The 17,615-nt window shown below is 38.0% G+C and overlaps 1 protein-coding gene across 49 annotated transcripts in view; it reads left to right on the top strand.

The window, feature by feature from the left end:
- The window catches only part of LOC147348250 (uncharacterized), an 888,338-nt gene that overhangs the window by 54,629 nt on the left and 816,094 nt on the right, over positions 1 to 17,615 (top strand). For 31 of the 49 annotated variants that reach the window (XR_015151283.1, XR_015151279.1, XR_015151284.1 and 28 more), the window contains exons 3-4: positions 1,589 to 1,659; positions 2,562 to 2,631. Coding sequence is in view for 35 of the 49 variants with exons in the window: in XM_086366796.1 (XP_086222922.1) it covers positions 1,589 to 1,659; positions 2,562 to 2,631 (141 nt within the window). In the remaining 14 variants the exon portion in view is untranslated. Of the gene's footprint in view, positions 1 to 1,588; positions 1,660 to 2,561; positions 2,632 to 3,254; positions 3,421 to 7,193; positions 7,507 to 10,182; positions 10,657 to 13,044; positions 14,803 to 15,807; positions 16,066 to 17,615 lie in introns of those variants that run through there. The other 18 variants (XR_015151291.1, XR_015151289.1, XR_015151290.1 and 15 more) reach the window with 11 other exon arrangements.

Raw genomic sequence — 17,615 nt, 5'->3', positions numbered from 1 at the left:
AAGAGCTAAAACCTTAATTGCTTTCTTGTTTCCCACAAAGATGCTAATATGATGAACTGAATGTCAGGAATAATAAGACAAAATGATGGTGTACACCCTGCAAAGAGAAAATAAAACATCTTTTTATGTAAACTGTCACCAGAACCTCAAGGAAACTCTTTGCTCTTTCTCTGCCCTGATTTTGAACCGCTTCATTAAAAGTAATTTTGTTTTTCAGAAGGAGAACTCCCACATTATTCTATAAAAATAATTTTAAGAGAAATCTTCAATTAAGAGGTTATTGTTGTCTGAAAGATTTTTCCATAGTTGGTTGGTAGCTGAAAATGTGATCTTCTCAAGTTTGAATGGAAATATGACATTCATAATGGTTTAAAATAGATGTGTCTTGTCTGTTTGAAATGCCAATGAACTTGGTATTATTTATCAGATCCTTTGAAAATGTTGGAATTTTCAGAGGACAGAATTTTCAAAAAGGAGAGAAATTAATCATCAATTCTTTCTGTCTTCAAAGGATCGAAAAGTTAAATTAGATTGATAAAGCCCTGTTCAATGCAATACTTTAGCTTTTGAGAATCAAAAATAAACAAGAAATCATGGACTTCAGCTACACCTGCCTGAAAATATTCCTTTTATTTTATTTTTGGGGGGGAAATATAGTAAAACTCATCTCACTGGCCATCTTACCCAGTGCTTATCCTAAATTTAGATACCTGCTTGGTCTGTAGTCCAACTTGATAAATGTTTGGATACATAAATGCATATAAACCACTTGCAACAACATCTCAAATTCTTTTTTCAGTTGAAATATAGGTGGCATGCATTATTTTGTTAGTGTGAAGTGTACTGCATAATGCTTTGATGTTTATGTACATTATGAAATGATCACCGCAATGAGTCTAGTAACCACGTGTCCCCATATTACTGACCGTATTTGTTACGCTGCATATTATATTTCTGCGACTTATTTGTTTTACAACTGGAGTTTTGCACCTCTTAATCCCTTTCACCTATTTTGCACCCATAATCCCACCCTGGGGAGTCTCTAATCTTAGTTTAAAAACAATTCTGGACAATGTATTTACTTAATAATTTATCCTCCAGAGAGTTTCTTCTTCATGGATATAGGAAAAGTAAACTTGTCATTTCAGGCCATGGAAATCATTTTGCAACTGAAGCAACAGTGACCAGAGTTAGCAAAGAGTTTCCCAGTTCTTGCGACATGGTTTACATACACAAGTTGAAGTGTGCCGTAAAAGGGTTTCTCTTGACCTAAGATGCCCCTTAGAACCACCATGCTGCAAACTGTATTTTGGGAAATGCTAGTCTCTAGAAATACTCATCATAAAAATGTTCCAGTTTAAATAATTCTGTGGCATTCTAAACATTGAGTTGTACCTGAGATTAAAAAGATACCTGAAGGCTCTGGGAAGGTCTGCATTCTTTTCTGCCATCTATTTACCATTGTTCAATGCAGAATGAATTGTTTGGTATTGCATCTTCTCAACTTATTTAACCATGAGAACATCTCCCTGCCGTTTAAAAATCTGAACAACCCTAGTTAGGTAAATGGTTTTTTTTTTTTTTATAGGTGGGAAGAAGCTGAACTCAGTGAAGTTAAATAACCTGCCTATGGTCATGCAACTGTTCAGTGATATAGAGGTAAGATTTGAAGGCTGAAGCCTGAAGCTCTATCAAAATCTGTCACTGTGATCTGAAAATATAAGAAGCTACATTCTTGAGCAGTTTTTTTCTTGTGCACTCCTTAATGGATTTCTTTTTACCTCATGTCCATGCTATTGGGATTTTGTTAAAAAAAAAAAAACAACGCTAATTACATACAGTATATTTACTTAGAAAAAGGTTATTAAATTCCATGCAATACTGTAGTTAGAATTGAGCCCAAACTTATAATCAATATGTAAAGACCTGGAGTCAAGAAAAGCCTGTATATTATTTAAAGCCAGGAATGATGCTCAGTAAAATAATTGTAAGTCAGTAGAACAACATGAAGACATCAATTTGCCTTTAAGGACCTTGTTTAAGTTCTAATCTTTTCAGATATTGAAAAGATTCAATTTTTTATATGATATTCAAATGAAAATAACATTGAGAAAAAGCATTTACACTCATTAAGAATTCCTTCATAGTGAGAAAAATATATATGTGCTCTTAATTTTTATATAGACCTGTTCCTTACACGTGTACTGTAATTCTCTATGCATACTTGTGTATTTTTGTGGTTAGAAGCATGTACATGTATATACAAGTATATATCTATATAAATATATTTAATAAAAACAACATTGTGTCTGAATTGTTAAAATATCAGTTTTTGTTATTTTAAATGTAATATAATTTTAGACTCCTTTAATACATGTCCAGTGGACAGATTTATTATTATTATTATTTTTAATTTCCTGCATCAGATCTAGGTCTTTGATAAGTGCCACAGACAACCCCAGCAGTGTGGGATGGGCTTGACAGTTCTTCAATAAAGGGCTGTGTAGTTTTTTTTTTGTCAGTGTCTTCCTCCTAGTGACAGCTGCTTTGTTCTTTTCTAGTCAGATTTTCTAGTTAACACATCAAAAGTGTATCTGTGTATACAAAGTGCGAAGAAAACAGTTCAAAGAGGTAAGAGATTCACTTTTAACTCTTCACTACATTTTCCCCACCCTTGTCACAAAAGACGTCTCCCGTGGAAACTTCAGAACAAGGTGAGGAGTTCATGATGGAGCACCAGGGTGTGTATAACATTTAGGAACTGGTGTGTTAGAAGGCGAGTTGGTCAGGCAAAGCACTGATAGACTCCACATCAGTGAGTGCTAAGCTGCGGTGAGGACATTGTGTTTTCCCAAGAAAACCAAACCAGACAGGCTTGTACATTCAGTTTATTGTCAAAGCCTGATTTCTTCTTCTTGGCATATCTTGATGATGGTAGTCGCCTGCTTTATGCTCACAACTTTGGAGTTGTATCTTGCACCAGTGCCAGCTGGAGTTCACACTCACACGCACATACAGATACACACAGACACACACACACACGGACAGTGCTTGCTCCCATGCTTAAGCAAATGTCGTGGTGCTGAGACTCCCAAGATCTTTTTGACTAAGATAGTTAAACCTGGATTGGTTTTAGAATATTCACACTTAGGAGACAAGGCTCTAGCAGATTTTTAGTGATATGTGGAAGCTTAGTCAGGGATGTATTAAAGCCAAGATCGACAGAAAGACAGACTTCCTTTTCCCTTTCCCAGCCGTACTTCTGAGAAGCCCTGAGTTGGAAAAATATGGAGAAAAGTCTAACACTCTCTTCAGTGAATCAGGTTGAAATAGGCCAGCCCTGGATCATGTTGTATGCATGTTTTTAGTGTACCAAGTGAAGCCAAAACAATAAACATTTATTTTAAAGATTTTTTTACATTTGCTCTTTTAACAAAGCCTCAGAGTAGTAGTCATGAGAAAAATAAAAATCTTGTTGGACTTTCGTAGGCTTAGTTTATAGTTGAGTATAGTTTTAAAACTAGAAATATGTCATCTTTTCAGTACTCTGGGACTCTTTAAGTCTTAAGCCAGGCCAGCCAGAAAGCCATGTGCACAGCGAACAAAACAGCCCTGCATTTGCCGAGCATTCCTGGTACCTGTTGTGTTCCTAGTTCTCTGTTAGGCTCCAAGGAGGGGAAGAGACGTGGGCTGGATAAAGTCTGCCTAGAGTCAGCTGAGGCAGCCAAGTGGCTTGGCCTCTTTAACATTCAGTTCTCTTACCTGAGGTAGGGATTCTAATGATCCAGCACTCACAGTGGATTTTTTTTTCCACAGTGGATTTGTGTGTGTGTGTGTGTAGGGGTGGGAGTGGAGAATTATGCATGAAAAGCACTTGACACAGTCCAGACACAAGGCATGAAACTTGTAAAAGACTCGGAGGGACCATGTTCTTAACACAGGGCTCCACAGACCTGGGATTTAGCAAGCGTCTGTTGGGTTCCACAGTGTAGCTTATTAGCATGCTTCTGCGGGATATCTATTTGCAGTCAACAAGCAGTAAAAAGTCATAACCATTAAAGGTTTTGTTTTCACCTGTACTATATGCAGTCTATAATCAAGAGTGTGATGGTCTTTCTAGCTCTTACCTCCTTCCTATTAATTTTCAGTTATTAAACAATGTAAAGCACAGATAAGCTTAATTAACAGAGATATACTCATATTATAAACATTTAAAATACAGTAATACTTTAAGCTAGTGTTAAATGTAAATAGAATAAAATGCCACACATTTATCTGAGATAAAAAGCTCTCTTTTTATCAGGACATTTATTTAACAGAACCTTTTTTTAACTATTTCAGGCATGTATTCTTTAAATTGTTTTATTTTAAAAATCATGGCTTTAGAATAGATAACTTTAAAAGATTAGGTTTGTAGGTGTCAAAATAGGCTCAATTTGTGAAATAAATGTGTTCTTAAAAACATCTTATAGTGTAACTTTTGAATGTGTTACTATTGATAGCAATACCCTTCAGTTTGTGAATTCTCTGGCAGATTTCTCTCCTTCTCCAAGGCTTTTTCCATTGTTTTGTTTTGTGCATTGTTTATCTCCCCTTTCTGAGGCATTCCAAATAGTGTTTGGAGCCATGAGGAGTACTCTCCTTTTGGTTCCCAAACTCATTTGTCTTCAAAGTTACCTGAGGTGCTAAAAAAATAATTCCTAGCGCCTACCCCATAAATTCAAGATCAAATGGTTAGTACCTCAGAAGCATTTAGAGTGCTTATTAGAGCACAGATCACTAGGCTGCACCCACAGATCTTCTGATCCAGTGCATCTGGGGTGTGGCCCAAGATTCCTTCTCTTGGATGTTTCTTTCTCCTAATTGAAGGATGGTTGCTTCACAATGTTGTGTTAACTACTGTTGTACAGCAAAGTGATTGTTATACACACACATTTTTAAAGATATTCTTTTCCATTATGGTTTATTATAGGATATTGAATATAGATCTCCGTGTTGTGCAGTAGGACCTTGTTTATCCATCTTTATATAAGGCCTTATATCTGCTAGCCCCAACCTCACACTCCATCCCTCTCCTAACCCCCTCCGCCTTGGCAATGACTAGTCTGTTTCTATGCCCGTGATTCTGTTTCTGTCTCATAGGTAGATTCATTTGTGTCATATTTCAGATTTCATGCGTAAGTGATATTGTGTATTTGTCTCTCTCTTCCTTCCTTCACTTCGTATGATAATCTCTATGTCTGTCCATGTGGCTGCAAATGGCATTATCACGTTCTTTGTGGTGCTGGATAGTATTCCGTTCTGTTTGTGTGCCTCATCTTCCTTATCCCTCAGTGTACATTTAGGCTGTTCCGTGTCTTGGCTATGGTCAGTAGTGCTGCTGTGAACATAGGGGTGCATGTACCTTTTTGAATGACAAGGTTCTGCATTTCTGGTAAGTTCTTAGATGGTCCTGATACTGCTGGACTGGGGACAATATTTTAATCATCTCTGTGCTAGATTGTGCGTTTCTAGGAAATGTTTGTTTTTAAGCACTACCCCATCCCCCACCCCCAGGTGATTTTGGTATTCCGCCAGGCTTGGAAACCAGTGATCTGGTGATAGTTCCCTAGGACGTTAACTACTCACATGTCACCTGGTCAGGGACCTTCAGTTCAGTTCAGTTCAGTCACTCAGTTGTGTCTGACTCCTTGCGACCCCATGAATCGCAGCACGCTAGGCCTCCCTGTCCATCACCAGCTCCTGGAGTTCACTCAGACTCACGTCCATTGAGTCAGTGATGCCATCCAGCCATCTCATCCTCTGTCGTCCCCTTCTTCTCCTGCCCCCAAACCCTCCCAGTATCAGAGTCTTTTCCAATGAGTCAACTCTTCGCATGAGGTGGCCAAAGTATTGCAGTTTCAGCTTTAGCATCATTCCTTCCAAAGAAATCCCAGGGCTGATCTCCTTCAGAATGGACTGGTTGGATCTCCTTGCAGTCCAAGGGACTCTCAAGAGTCTTCTCCAACACCACAGTTCAAAAGCATCAATTCTTCGGTGCTCAGCCTTCTTCACAGTCCAACTCTCACATCCATACCAGGGTTAAAAATTAAGGTGCCTCCAGGTTTGGGGGGCAGGGGAGGAGGGTAGGAACAGAAAGTTTAAAGCCTGGAGGCTCTGCATGGCCTCTGAAGATTTCTCTTTCAGAATAGTTTTGAGACATTGTCAGAGTAAAATGGAATCATCATCTGAGGGGTGAAATGGGCACATGGCCAGTACCTGGAACTCTGTGGGAAACATTATCAATTTTGTTACCTCTGTACAGGATTGGGAGGTATGCGCAGCGGGCTGGTTCACCAACTAACTTAATGCCCTGGTCCAATCCCTAATTGTCTTGGTTTTGGTTGCTTAGACTTTTTTTCATTTCTTGGGTTCATCACTGTGATTATTTGTGCATGACTCTCCCCAGACTCTATCTTATCTTACTCACCCTTCTGTTTCTAGCATGTAGCATGGAGCCAAGCTCATAGAATTTGTTGAATGAATGAATGAATTTCTATTCAATCCCAATCAATATCCAAGTAGTTGGCTTAGAATGGATAATTCTGTAAATATTTGCCGAATGAATTAATGAATAGACCTGTAAGTTAGAGGTGTGACTAAGCACAGATTTCACCATTTGGGAAAGAAACATATATATATATATATTAAAGTTCATTCAGTAAGTGCTGGAGAATCCCCCCCTGCCACACACACACACAGTCTTATATACACATACATATAAAAGTCCAAGTCTTCTAATGTCAGTTGAGAATATTTTTATCTAACACATAAGCTTTCTTTCATGATTAGACTATTAAAATACTGTACCTGCCAAATTTGAAGGTCCAGTTCTCTATGAAATTTGCCTAAAAGCAAGTATATTAGAAATAGACATTTTGTTAAGTACATTTTACTTTAAAAATTATCTATCAGAAGAAAGTTTCATGTAATTGTTTTGGATTGAAAATTTTCTCCTCCTCTCAGTTATTTGGACTCACAGCCTTATGTGGCAAGATCAACTATGTAAAGCTGAGCAAGGCTGAAAAAAAATGACAATTTTAATCAAGTAAAATTAAGTGGAACATTTTAAAATGTCAAAGATAGACAGAGTATGTTATCCTTATGTGAATGAGTGTTTTAAATAATGACCAAGACTATCCCCCTGAATACAGGCTCCCTGGTGGCTTGGTGGTAGAGTCCACCTGCAATGCAGGAGTCATGGGTTCAATCCCTGTGGTATACTGAAAACCCACTCCAGTATTCTTGCTTGGGAAATTCCATGGACAGAGGAGCCTGGCAGGCTACAGTCCACGGGGTCTCAAAGAGTTGGAGACGACTGAGTGACTAGACAAAAATAACAACAAATACCTCTGAATACAGTGAGCTTCAATGTCTCTGAGAATTTTGGTATCTAATCCAGAATTTTGCAAGTAATATGTCATTTGTTTTTATTTGAAAAGGAAGAATAAAGTGTTTATAGCCAAAGCTTTATTGTCACTATTATTATTTTTAACTTTTAGACTCCATTCATTACATTCTTTCTTATAAGGGAGACTTTGGGACAGAATCCAGAGAAGAGCTGTCTGTGGATTTATTAGGCTCATCATTGTAAACAGTCAAAACTTAATGGACCCGCAGTGCAGGATAAAGGTCCATCTAGTCAAGGCTGGGGTTTTTCCAGTGGTCATGTATGGATGTGAGACTTGGATTACAAAGAAAGTTGAGCGCCGAAGAATTGATGCTTTTGAACTGTGGTGTTGGAGAAGACTCTTAAGAGTCCCTTGGACTGCAAGGAGATCCAACCAGTCCATCCTAAAGGAGATCAGTCCTGGGTGTTCATTGGTAGGACTGATGCTGAAGCTGACACTCCAATGCTTTGGCCACCTGATGTGAACTGCTGACTCATTTGAAAAGACCCTGATGTTGGGAAAGATTGAGGGCAGGAGGAGAAGGAGACGACAGAGGATGAGATGGTTGGATGGCATTACCAACTCAATGGACATGAGTTTGAGCAAGCTCTGGGAGTTGGTGATAGACAGGCAAGCCTGGCATGCTGAGGTCCATGGGGTTGCAAAGAGTCAGACACGACTGAGCGACTGAACTGGAGTGCAGGATAGCAGCTAGGAAGTCCATATGTTATCACTTTCTCCACCTGAACCAAAGGCAGATGTGAGTGTATGATAGTGGTTCTACTTCCCAACATGTCACAAATGAGATAGAAGGTTTCACTGTCTTTAAAGAAGTATTATTAATAAAAAGAGATGGAAGTGCCTGTGATTGATCAACAGTGACAAATTAAAACTTACTTGACCTTGAGTTAGTCTGTGCCCCAGGTTTTTTGATGATAGTTCATACTCTGGAATAAAAGGATTAGTTGGCTGTGGATGAAGTCTCTCAATTGAGCACTTTTAGAGTTCACTTGTTGAATAAGTTGAATAGCCTGGAGAATTTTGCAGGATGAAAGAAAATAGTGTAAAGCAGAGTAAACTTACCTGGGGTAGCTTCCCTCTTCCTGTTCCCACTTTGCAGACATTATTGTCTTGCTGTTGATACCAACGTCTGGATATTTCCAGTTGCCAACTAATCTAGGACTGTCTACTGCAGAAATGCCTCCATGCCTCTTACTGTCTTTCCAAATCAAAACTACCATTTCTACCAAATCTGTTTATCTGACACCATTGTGTGAATTCTTGATAAACCCACCCCAACACTCTGTGAATGAAAACTAGTATTCCAATGAATACTAGTCTAGGAAGAAAAATAAAAATGAATTTCAGTTCAGTTCACTCAGTCATGTCTGACTCTTTGTGACCTCATGAACCACAGCACGCCAGGCTTTCCTGTCCATCACCAACTCCTGGAGTTCACCCAAACCCATGTCCATTGAGTTGGTGATACCATCCAACCGTCTCATCCTCTGTTGTCCCCTTCTTCTCCTGCCCCCAATCTTTCCCAGCATCAAGGTCTTTTCCAATGAGTCAGCTCTTCGCATCAGGTGCCCAAAGTATTGTTGAGTTTCAGCTTCAACATTACTCAGGACTGATTTTCTTTAGGAGATGAATTTCAAGGTTAAATATATCTGTGAAATTCTTCATGAACCCTCCTTGGAGACTCTCAGATGTTAACTCTGAAAAGTCCTATGGTGATAAAACCAGTTTAATTTTTTTTAACTTTTTGTATTTTTGAAAAGTAGCTTGGTGGTTCTCTGTACTGTTTCACAGTGGCTGAAGGGGGTCAGATGTACAGTGATGGATGGTAACATACCTTTGGTGGTTATCACTTTGTAGTGTAATTCGACACAGATGTTGAATTATAATGCTGTAACTTGAAACTTATATAACATTATATACTAATTTTACCTCATTTTTTTTAAAGGGAAAAGCGTAGCTTGGTAATTGAAACAAGGATTGAAATAAGGATATCATGTGACAAGATTTTTCTGTGTCCCTCTACTTTTAGTATTCACTTCTCGAATTTTAGAAATCCTCATTTGAAAAGGAAAGGTTGCCCTTTTCTATTCTTTAAATTGTCTAACTCTTTAAGAAAGGAAACCAGTCCTTGGCTGTGCTCTGGGGTGACATGAGGTTGAGAGAGCCAGACAAGGAATTCTTTTCAATCAGGAGCAGATAAGAGGCATTTGGGGCATGAAATTAACATTGTAGTTTATTACTAATGATGTCTATTAATAACCCTCAGTATCTCATAACCATTCTTGCCTGATATATCTGGTAATGCAGAAAAGTAAAAAGTATTAAAAGTGTGGAGAATATATAGCAATGTAGAAGGTAATATTTCATATGGTAGGGAGAAGTAGCAATTTTTAATTCTAAAAACTGTCTTACAGGTTTATGTAAGCATCAAATGTGTGTAAATCTTTAATACCACTCCTGATATCAATAAATATTTACTATTAAAAATAGCAAAGAATAATTTCTATTCACATTTATTTGAGACTAAATTTGTACACATCTCAGTTAACATTTTGATAAAAGTCACCTCTTTCACAACATTTGCTTCCCAAACTAGTATGGTGACTTTATACTCGATTAAATTAAAGGCAATATGCATTGAGTACTTATTATAGTTTAGGTTTTACTCTAAGCTTTTCTACATATATTATTTTATTCTCATAATGACCTTAAGAGGGAAACATTGTTATAGTCATTTCACAGGTGAAGATTCTGGTATTTAAACTTGGTCTCTGGGTTGAGAAGATACCTTGGAGGAGGAAATGGCAATGCATTTCAATATTCTTGCCTGGAGAATCCCATGGACAGAGGAGCCTGGCAGGGTACAGTCCATAGGGTTGCAAAGAGTTGGACATGAAGCACAAGGAACAAGAATCACACAGTACCTGATGGAAAATGTTCACCCATCTTTTAAAATAGATGAGTTATAGAATATTTGACATGTGAAGAACTTTAGAGATCATCTGTTTCAAATCTTTTATAAATAGTACTTCTGTTTTTAAATAAGTAATGATACTGAGACCTGCAGAGGAATAGAATCTTTTTCTGGATGACCCAGCTTGTGGGCAGACACAGGTCTTTAATCTGCCCCATGCTTTTTATTCAGTGATTTTTGTGCTGCTTATAAATTATAGTGTATAGAAATAAAAGTGTTCCTAATCAAACAGATCTCCAAGCTTGTTCTAGCAGATTGCACTTTCCATAATGGCCATATCTCCATATATTTCATCCTGTATGCCTATTTTTACAGTATGAGACAGATGCCATTCCATCATGGGTGATGTCTTTCTTCTCTCGTCTTTAAACTGGGTGGACTTTTGTAATCAACCAACAGATAATGGCAAACATGACATTCCGTCTAATTCAGTAAAAGGGCTCTTGCATTAAAAGGGATGTGACTTCTGACCGGCTTTGCTCTTTCTCAAGACTCTTGCTTTAGAATCCATGAAACATGTTATGAGGAAGCACAAGATATGTGGAAAAGCCATGTGTTGATATCCCTGGTAACAGCGCCAGGATTAATTTGCAAATAGTTAAGACTTGGAAACCTTCAGGTGATTTTGTCCTCTAACCTTGGGGTCTTCCTTATGATGTCCAAGAAATCATGGAGCAGTGACAGGCCATCTCTGCTGTGTCCTATTGTATTTCTGTTAGCACAATAACCAGTTATTTTATGCCAGTAAGTTTGGGGTAAGTAAGTGTTTAACTGTAATAATAGGAATATGTTTTGTAATGTAGTGAGGAGATCCCATGGCAAAAATCTGAAATGTTCTGTACATCAGTGTCTCTTTTGCTGTCTCGTATACAGGGTTATTGTTATAGAACAGTCTTTTGGACTCTGTGGGAGAGGTAGAGGGTGTGATGATTTGGGAGAATGACATTGAAACACGTATAATATCATATATGAAACGAGTTGCCAGTCCAGCTTTGATGCACGTTACTGGATACTTGGGGCTGGTGCACTGGGACGACCCAGAGGGATGGTACGGGGAGGGAGGAGGGTTCAGGATGGGGAACACGTATATACCTGTGGCGGATTCATGTTGATATATGGCAAAACCAATACAATATTGTAAAGTTAAAAAAAATCTGAAATGTATGGAAGTGGCTTTGGAACTGAGTAACAGGTGGAGTTTGAAGGGCCGTGAGGACACTCTTAGTGCAAACATGAGGGATCTCTAGGAGGATTTTGACAGGGTATATGGGTTGCAGAAGTCTTAGGACCCTGGAAGAAGCTATTGGTGAGGTCTTTAAAAAAGTGAAGAGAATGACACTGAAAGCTGAAAATGAAGAGCTCTTGTTATATTGTGGTGGAAACTGTATCAACACCTGGATTCATGTGCAAAATGGGAAATGTACCTAATGAGCTTGTTGAGTTTTCAAGAGACATTTCAGGGGAAACATTAAGGAATAAGACTGCTAAGTTTAAACACTAAACTGTTTCTTATTCCATACTCTCTAAAGTTCTCAGATTAGAAGATGTTTTCCTAATCAAATGGTGGAAATCAAGTACAGGATAATTTAAAAAAATTATAAAGATACAAGCAAGAGTGTAACTATGAAGCCTTTTATTAAGACCTCAGAAATGTTTGAAGTACCACTTCAAATGGTAGGAATTTTAAGGGTCCTAAAGGTGTTATCTCATAACAACCTTATAGGAAACCCAAGTGTAGAGAATGGGTCATCTTGAGAGATATGGAAGTAAGACAACTTTTGTCTAACAGAGTGGATTATAAATTAATTTGTAAAAATAAACAACAATTTTAAAAGAATTAGATCAGTCTGTAGTGAAAGGGACAGACACAGTAAGTACAAATTGAAAAAGGGAGCTTTAGACTCTGTAGGCAGGAAGCAGGGTTCCTTCTTGCTAACACGGGCTCCATTTTATGGAAAAAGAAATCTGACCCCAAGGCTGGAACTAAAGGTCGTAGTATTAATAAAAAGTTCCTAGGACTAATGTCCAATCAAAGGATGTATTAATTTTAGACCTGCAGTGGAGCAGTGATGGCAGTGAGTCTCCCTGTCCTGTACTTACGAATAAGGACCATCTTTCGCAGTTATTCTGTGTCTGTCCCACCTTTGGATGGTGGAAGTATCAAGAGCAGATAACTTGCCTCTTTGGCTCACAGTTCTTAAGATGGAGAGGAATATGCTTAAGGGTCCGTATTTAAGGAAGTGATGTTCAGAATCCAGGCTTTAGGTATACACCTAAAGGATGTGAGTTTCATCAACTGTTAAGTGGAGATAATGTTATTTACCTTGACAGGGGGTTACGAGATTAGATGAAGTACTAATTGTGTGTGTATTGTTCCTACACATAGAAAACACTCAAGAAATGATTACTGTTATTGGTTTTTATAAAGCTTATTCATTATGTGGAAAATTCTGAAAGAGATGGGAATACCAGACCACCTGACCTGCCTTTTGAGAAATCTGTATGCAGGTCAGGAAGCAACAGTTAGAACTGGACATGGAACAACAGACTGGTTCCAAATAGGAAAAGGAGTATGTCAAGGCTGTATATTGTCACCCTGCTTATTTAACTTATATGCAGTGTACATCATGAGAAATGCTGGGCTGGAAGAAGCACAAGCTGGAATCAAGATTGCCTGGAGAAATATCAGTAACCTCAGATATGCAGATGACACCACCCTATGGCAGAAAGTGAAGAATAACTAAAGAGCCTCTTGATGAAAGTGAAAGAGGAGAGTGAAAAAGTTGGCTTAAAGCTCAACATTCAGAAAACTAAGATCATGGCATCTGGTCCCATCACTTCATGGGAAATAGATGGGGAAACAGTGGAAACAGTGTCAGACTTTATTTTTTGGGGCTCCAAAATCACTGCAGATGGTGATTGCAGCCATGAAATTAAAAGACACTTACGTCTTGAAAGGAAAGTTATGACCAACCTAGACAGCATATTAAAAAGTAGAGACATTACTTTGCCAACAAAGGTCCATCTAGTCAAGGCTATGGTTTTTCCAGTGGTCATGTACAGATGTGAAAGTTGGCCTGTGAAGAAAGCTGAGCGCTGAAGAATTGATGCTTTTGAAGTGTGGTGTTGGAGAAGACTCTTGAGAGTCCCTTGGACTGCAAGGAGATCCAACCAGTCCATCCTATAGGAGATGAGTCCTGGGTGTTCATTGGAAGGACTGATGCTAAAGCTGAAACTCCAATACTGTGGCCACCTCATGCAAAGAGTTGACTCATTGGAAAAGACTCTGATGCTGGGAGGGATTGAGGGCAGGAGGAGAAGGGGACAACAGAGGATGAGATGGTTGTATGGCATCACCAACTCGATGGACATGAGTTTGGGTGAACTCTGGGAGTTTTTGATGGACAGGGAGGCCTGGTGTGTTGCAATTCATGGGGTCGCAAAGAGTCGGACATGACTGAGCAACTGAACTGAACTGAATTCATTATGCCACAACCTGGGACATGGATAAAAGTTTAAAATGTTACTTGGATAAATCCTTGCTTTTCAAGATTTTTATTAATTGTTCTGATTAAGAGTTCTGATGACATATAGTATTTTACCAAAAGAAAGAAAGAATAAAGAATATATTTCTTAATGGATATGTACTGGAAACAGCAGTCTGTAATACTATGTAAACATATGGCTAAACTTGCAGGCTTTACAGTCAAATGTACTTATATATTCAGCAGAAGCCACAGCTAAGGTATTTCATTCTTAAAATGTATATGACCTAACAATATATTACAGTATATAATTTAAACCCAGTAAAATAGGAAAGCACCTTTATAACATATTTATAATTTATTGTTATTTTATTACTTATACATATGATACATATTTATTTCTAAAACAAATATATATCTTTGGCCACCTATTTTATTTTCTTAAGTTACAGGCAGTACATTACTCATGAATGGCAGAGTATGTCAGTTATTTATCTTTCCAAAGTATCTAAAAGTGAATGAAGCTTGAATTGAGCAAGGAAGTATCATAAATTAAAAAGTGAATTCTCTAAGAAAATCTGGGAAAAGGTTTGAATATAAAATTAAAGTACATTTTGCCATAAAATGTAACTGTCAGGGTGGCGTGAACCCAAATATGAATTATGATTGGACTGAATTTGTTTTTTTATCTGATGGAGCACCAAAGAATCATTTTGAAATCATTGATCTTGGCTAGCTTGAATCTTTATTTTTCTGATAATGTGTCAATGAAGTATAAAGCTGGTGAGAGACAATTTAAGCCTCTGCATTTATTTGTCAATAAAATGTGTGCTCTATTGGTTTTTTTCTCAGTTACATTGTTTTATCATGTCAATATTTCATAAGATTATAGGACTGACTAATGGGAGTAGCTATTACCACTGTTGATGTACTTTGAAACAGCAATCCATATTTTATGGACCAGAAAGATACAAAACCTTTACCTTTGACCTTATTGAACATAAAAGTAAAATAATGCAAATGAAATTTGCTTCTTATTTTACCTATTCACAATTAGTTTCCAGTAGCCTCAGGAATAAATGTTAGAATAGGTAACTTATCCTTTTTTGGTTTGTAAGAAAGAGTGATGGATCTCAAATAAAATTCTTCAGAAGGCAATTTAGGTAACAGAAATATCTTAATGCCAGGCAGAAAAATAGACTATAAGCATTTTTACATGAGTCTTTTCTCAATATAAAAGTGATTGATTCATGTTCTCTGCGGATGTCCTAAATAAACCCACAAAAGCCAAAAGGAAAAAGTCGTGTCCAATCCAAACACTCAGAGATTACTCTTAATGTCATTTGTATGCTTCCAGTCTTTTTTCTATGCATAAACATTTTTATTCAAAAATATATTCTATATACTGGTTAGTAACCTGAATTTTTAACAAATTATTTTTTGTACTTTTAATTTTATACCAGTTTGCCAAGAAAATAATAAGCTAAAGCAGGCAATTTTTATAATATAAAGTTTTTGCACTGATGCCCTCTTATATTTATTCACTTGCCCATGGAATTTATACAGATAGCTAACGGCTCAGTCAGAGAAGGCGATGGCACCCCAGTCCAGTACTCTTGCCTGGAAAATCCCATGGATGGAGGAGCCTGGTAGGCTGCAGTCCATGGGGTCGCTAAGAGTCAGACACAACTGAGCGACTTCACATTCACTTTTCACTTTCATGCTTTGGAGAAGGAAATGGCAACCCACTCCAGTGTTCTTGCCTGGAGAATCCCAGGGACGGGGGAGCCTGGTGGGCTGCCGTCTATGGGATCGCACAGAGTTGGACATGACTGAAGTGACTTAGCAGTAGCAGCAATGGCTCAGTGATAAAGAATCTGCCTGTCAATTCTTGCAGAAGAAGCAGGTTCAATCCCTGGATCTGTAAGATCTCCTGGCGAAGGAAATGGAAACCCATTCCAGTATTCTTGTCTGGGAAACCCCATTGACAAAGGAGCTTGGGGGGCTACAGTCCTTGGAGTCACAGAGAATCGGACACAACTTTGCAACTAAACAACAACAATATGCTTGTATAAACAATTCCCTGTGTTATCTAATTGTTTTAAAATACTGACTTGTTGGTTGTCATGTATTTGACAGTTTGTAGTTGTGTGCTTTTAACATAACAAAGATTTTTTTCCAAACAACAAAATTAAAATACTTTTAAAATCAGATATAAAAATAGATTTAAACCATACTCTTGACTGTCTCTAGAAATATTTTTGAACATCTCTGTGTTAGCCAGTTTCTAAGTTGGTGTCCAGTGACTGTTGCTTCTTGGTATTCATGTTCTGTATAGTATCCTCCTACCTTTAAGTGGGACTGACCTGTATATCCTTAGGAAATTGTGGTTTTGCAACTTCAGGGCCTAGGCCAGAAAAGGCATTACCGCTTTCACTTTGCTCTTTTGTAACACCCCTTCCGGGGGAGTTCATGATCTGAGCCACAGTCAGCTCCCAGTCTTATTTTGCTGACTGTATAGAGCTTCTCCATCCTCAGCTGCAAAGAATATAATCAACCTGATTTCGGTATTGACCATCTGGTGATGTCCATGTGTAGGGTCATCTCTTGTGTTGTTGGAAGAGGGCATTTGCTATGACCAGTGTGTTCTCTTGGCAAAACTCAGCCTTTGGCCTGCTTCATTTTGTACTCCAAGCCAACTTGACTGTTACTCCAGATATCTCTTTACCACTACTTTTGCATTCCAGTCCCCTATGATGAAAAGGACATCTTTTTTAGTGTTAGTTCTTGAAGTTCCTATAGCTCTTCATAGAACCATTCAATTTCAAAGAAAGACAATGCCAAAGAAAGTTCAAACAACCATACAGTTGCACTCATCTCACATGCTAGCAAATAATGCTCAAAATTTTCCAAGCCAGGCTTTAACTGTATGTGAACCGAGAACTTTAGATGTTCAAGCTGGATTTAGAAAAGGCAGAGGAACCAGAGACCAAATTGCAAATATCTGTGGCATCGTAGAAAAAGAAAGAGAAGTGCAGAAAAACATCTACTTCTGCTTCATTGGCTACACTAAAGACTTTGACTGTATTCAGTTCAGTTACTGATCAACATTTCAATATGAAGTCTTTGTGGATAAATGATTTACCTTTTGTGGGTTTCTTTTGAATTTAGTTATGTTTTATCAGGATTTTAATTATGAGTCATGATTGATTCCATTGATTAGGGAAACTTGACATAGACAATGTTTTCCTCTTTGCTTCCAATCTTATGTCCAGTGGTAACAGGTTAGGTAAATAGATTGGTGTATATTGGAGCTTCAGCTTCATCATCATTCCTTCCAACGAACACCCAGGGCTGATCTCCTTTAGGATGGACTGGTTGGATCTCCTTGCAGTCCAAGGGACTCTCAAGAGTCTTCTCCAACATCACAGTTCAAAAGCATCAATTCCTTGGTGTTCAGCTTTCTTCACAGGCCAACTCTCACATCCATACATGACCACTGGAAAAACCATAGCCTTGACTAGACGGACCTTTGTTGGCAAAGAAATGTCTCTGCTTTTGAATATGCTATCTAGGTTGGTCATAACTTTCCTTCCAAGGAGTAAGCGTCTTTTAATTTCATGGCTGCAATCACCATCTGCAGTGATTTTGGAGCCCCAAAAAATAAAGTCTGACACTGTTTCCCCATCTATTTGCCATGAAGTG

Source organism: Bos grunniens, chromosome 22, assembly GCF_055505025.1.
Source record: "Bos grunniens cultivar Pamir isolate PY7600 chromosome 22, Bosgru_T2T1.0, whole genome shotgun sequence".
Taxonomy (NCBI): domain Eukaryota; kingdom Metazoa; phylum Chordata; class Mammalia; order Artiodactyla; family Bovidae; genus Bos; species Bos grunniens.
The sequence above is the reverse complement of the archived record's forward strand: the minus strand, read 5'-3'. Positions and strand labels throughout refer to the sequence as shown.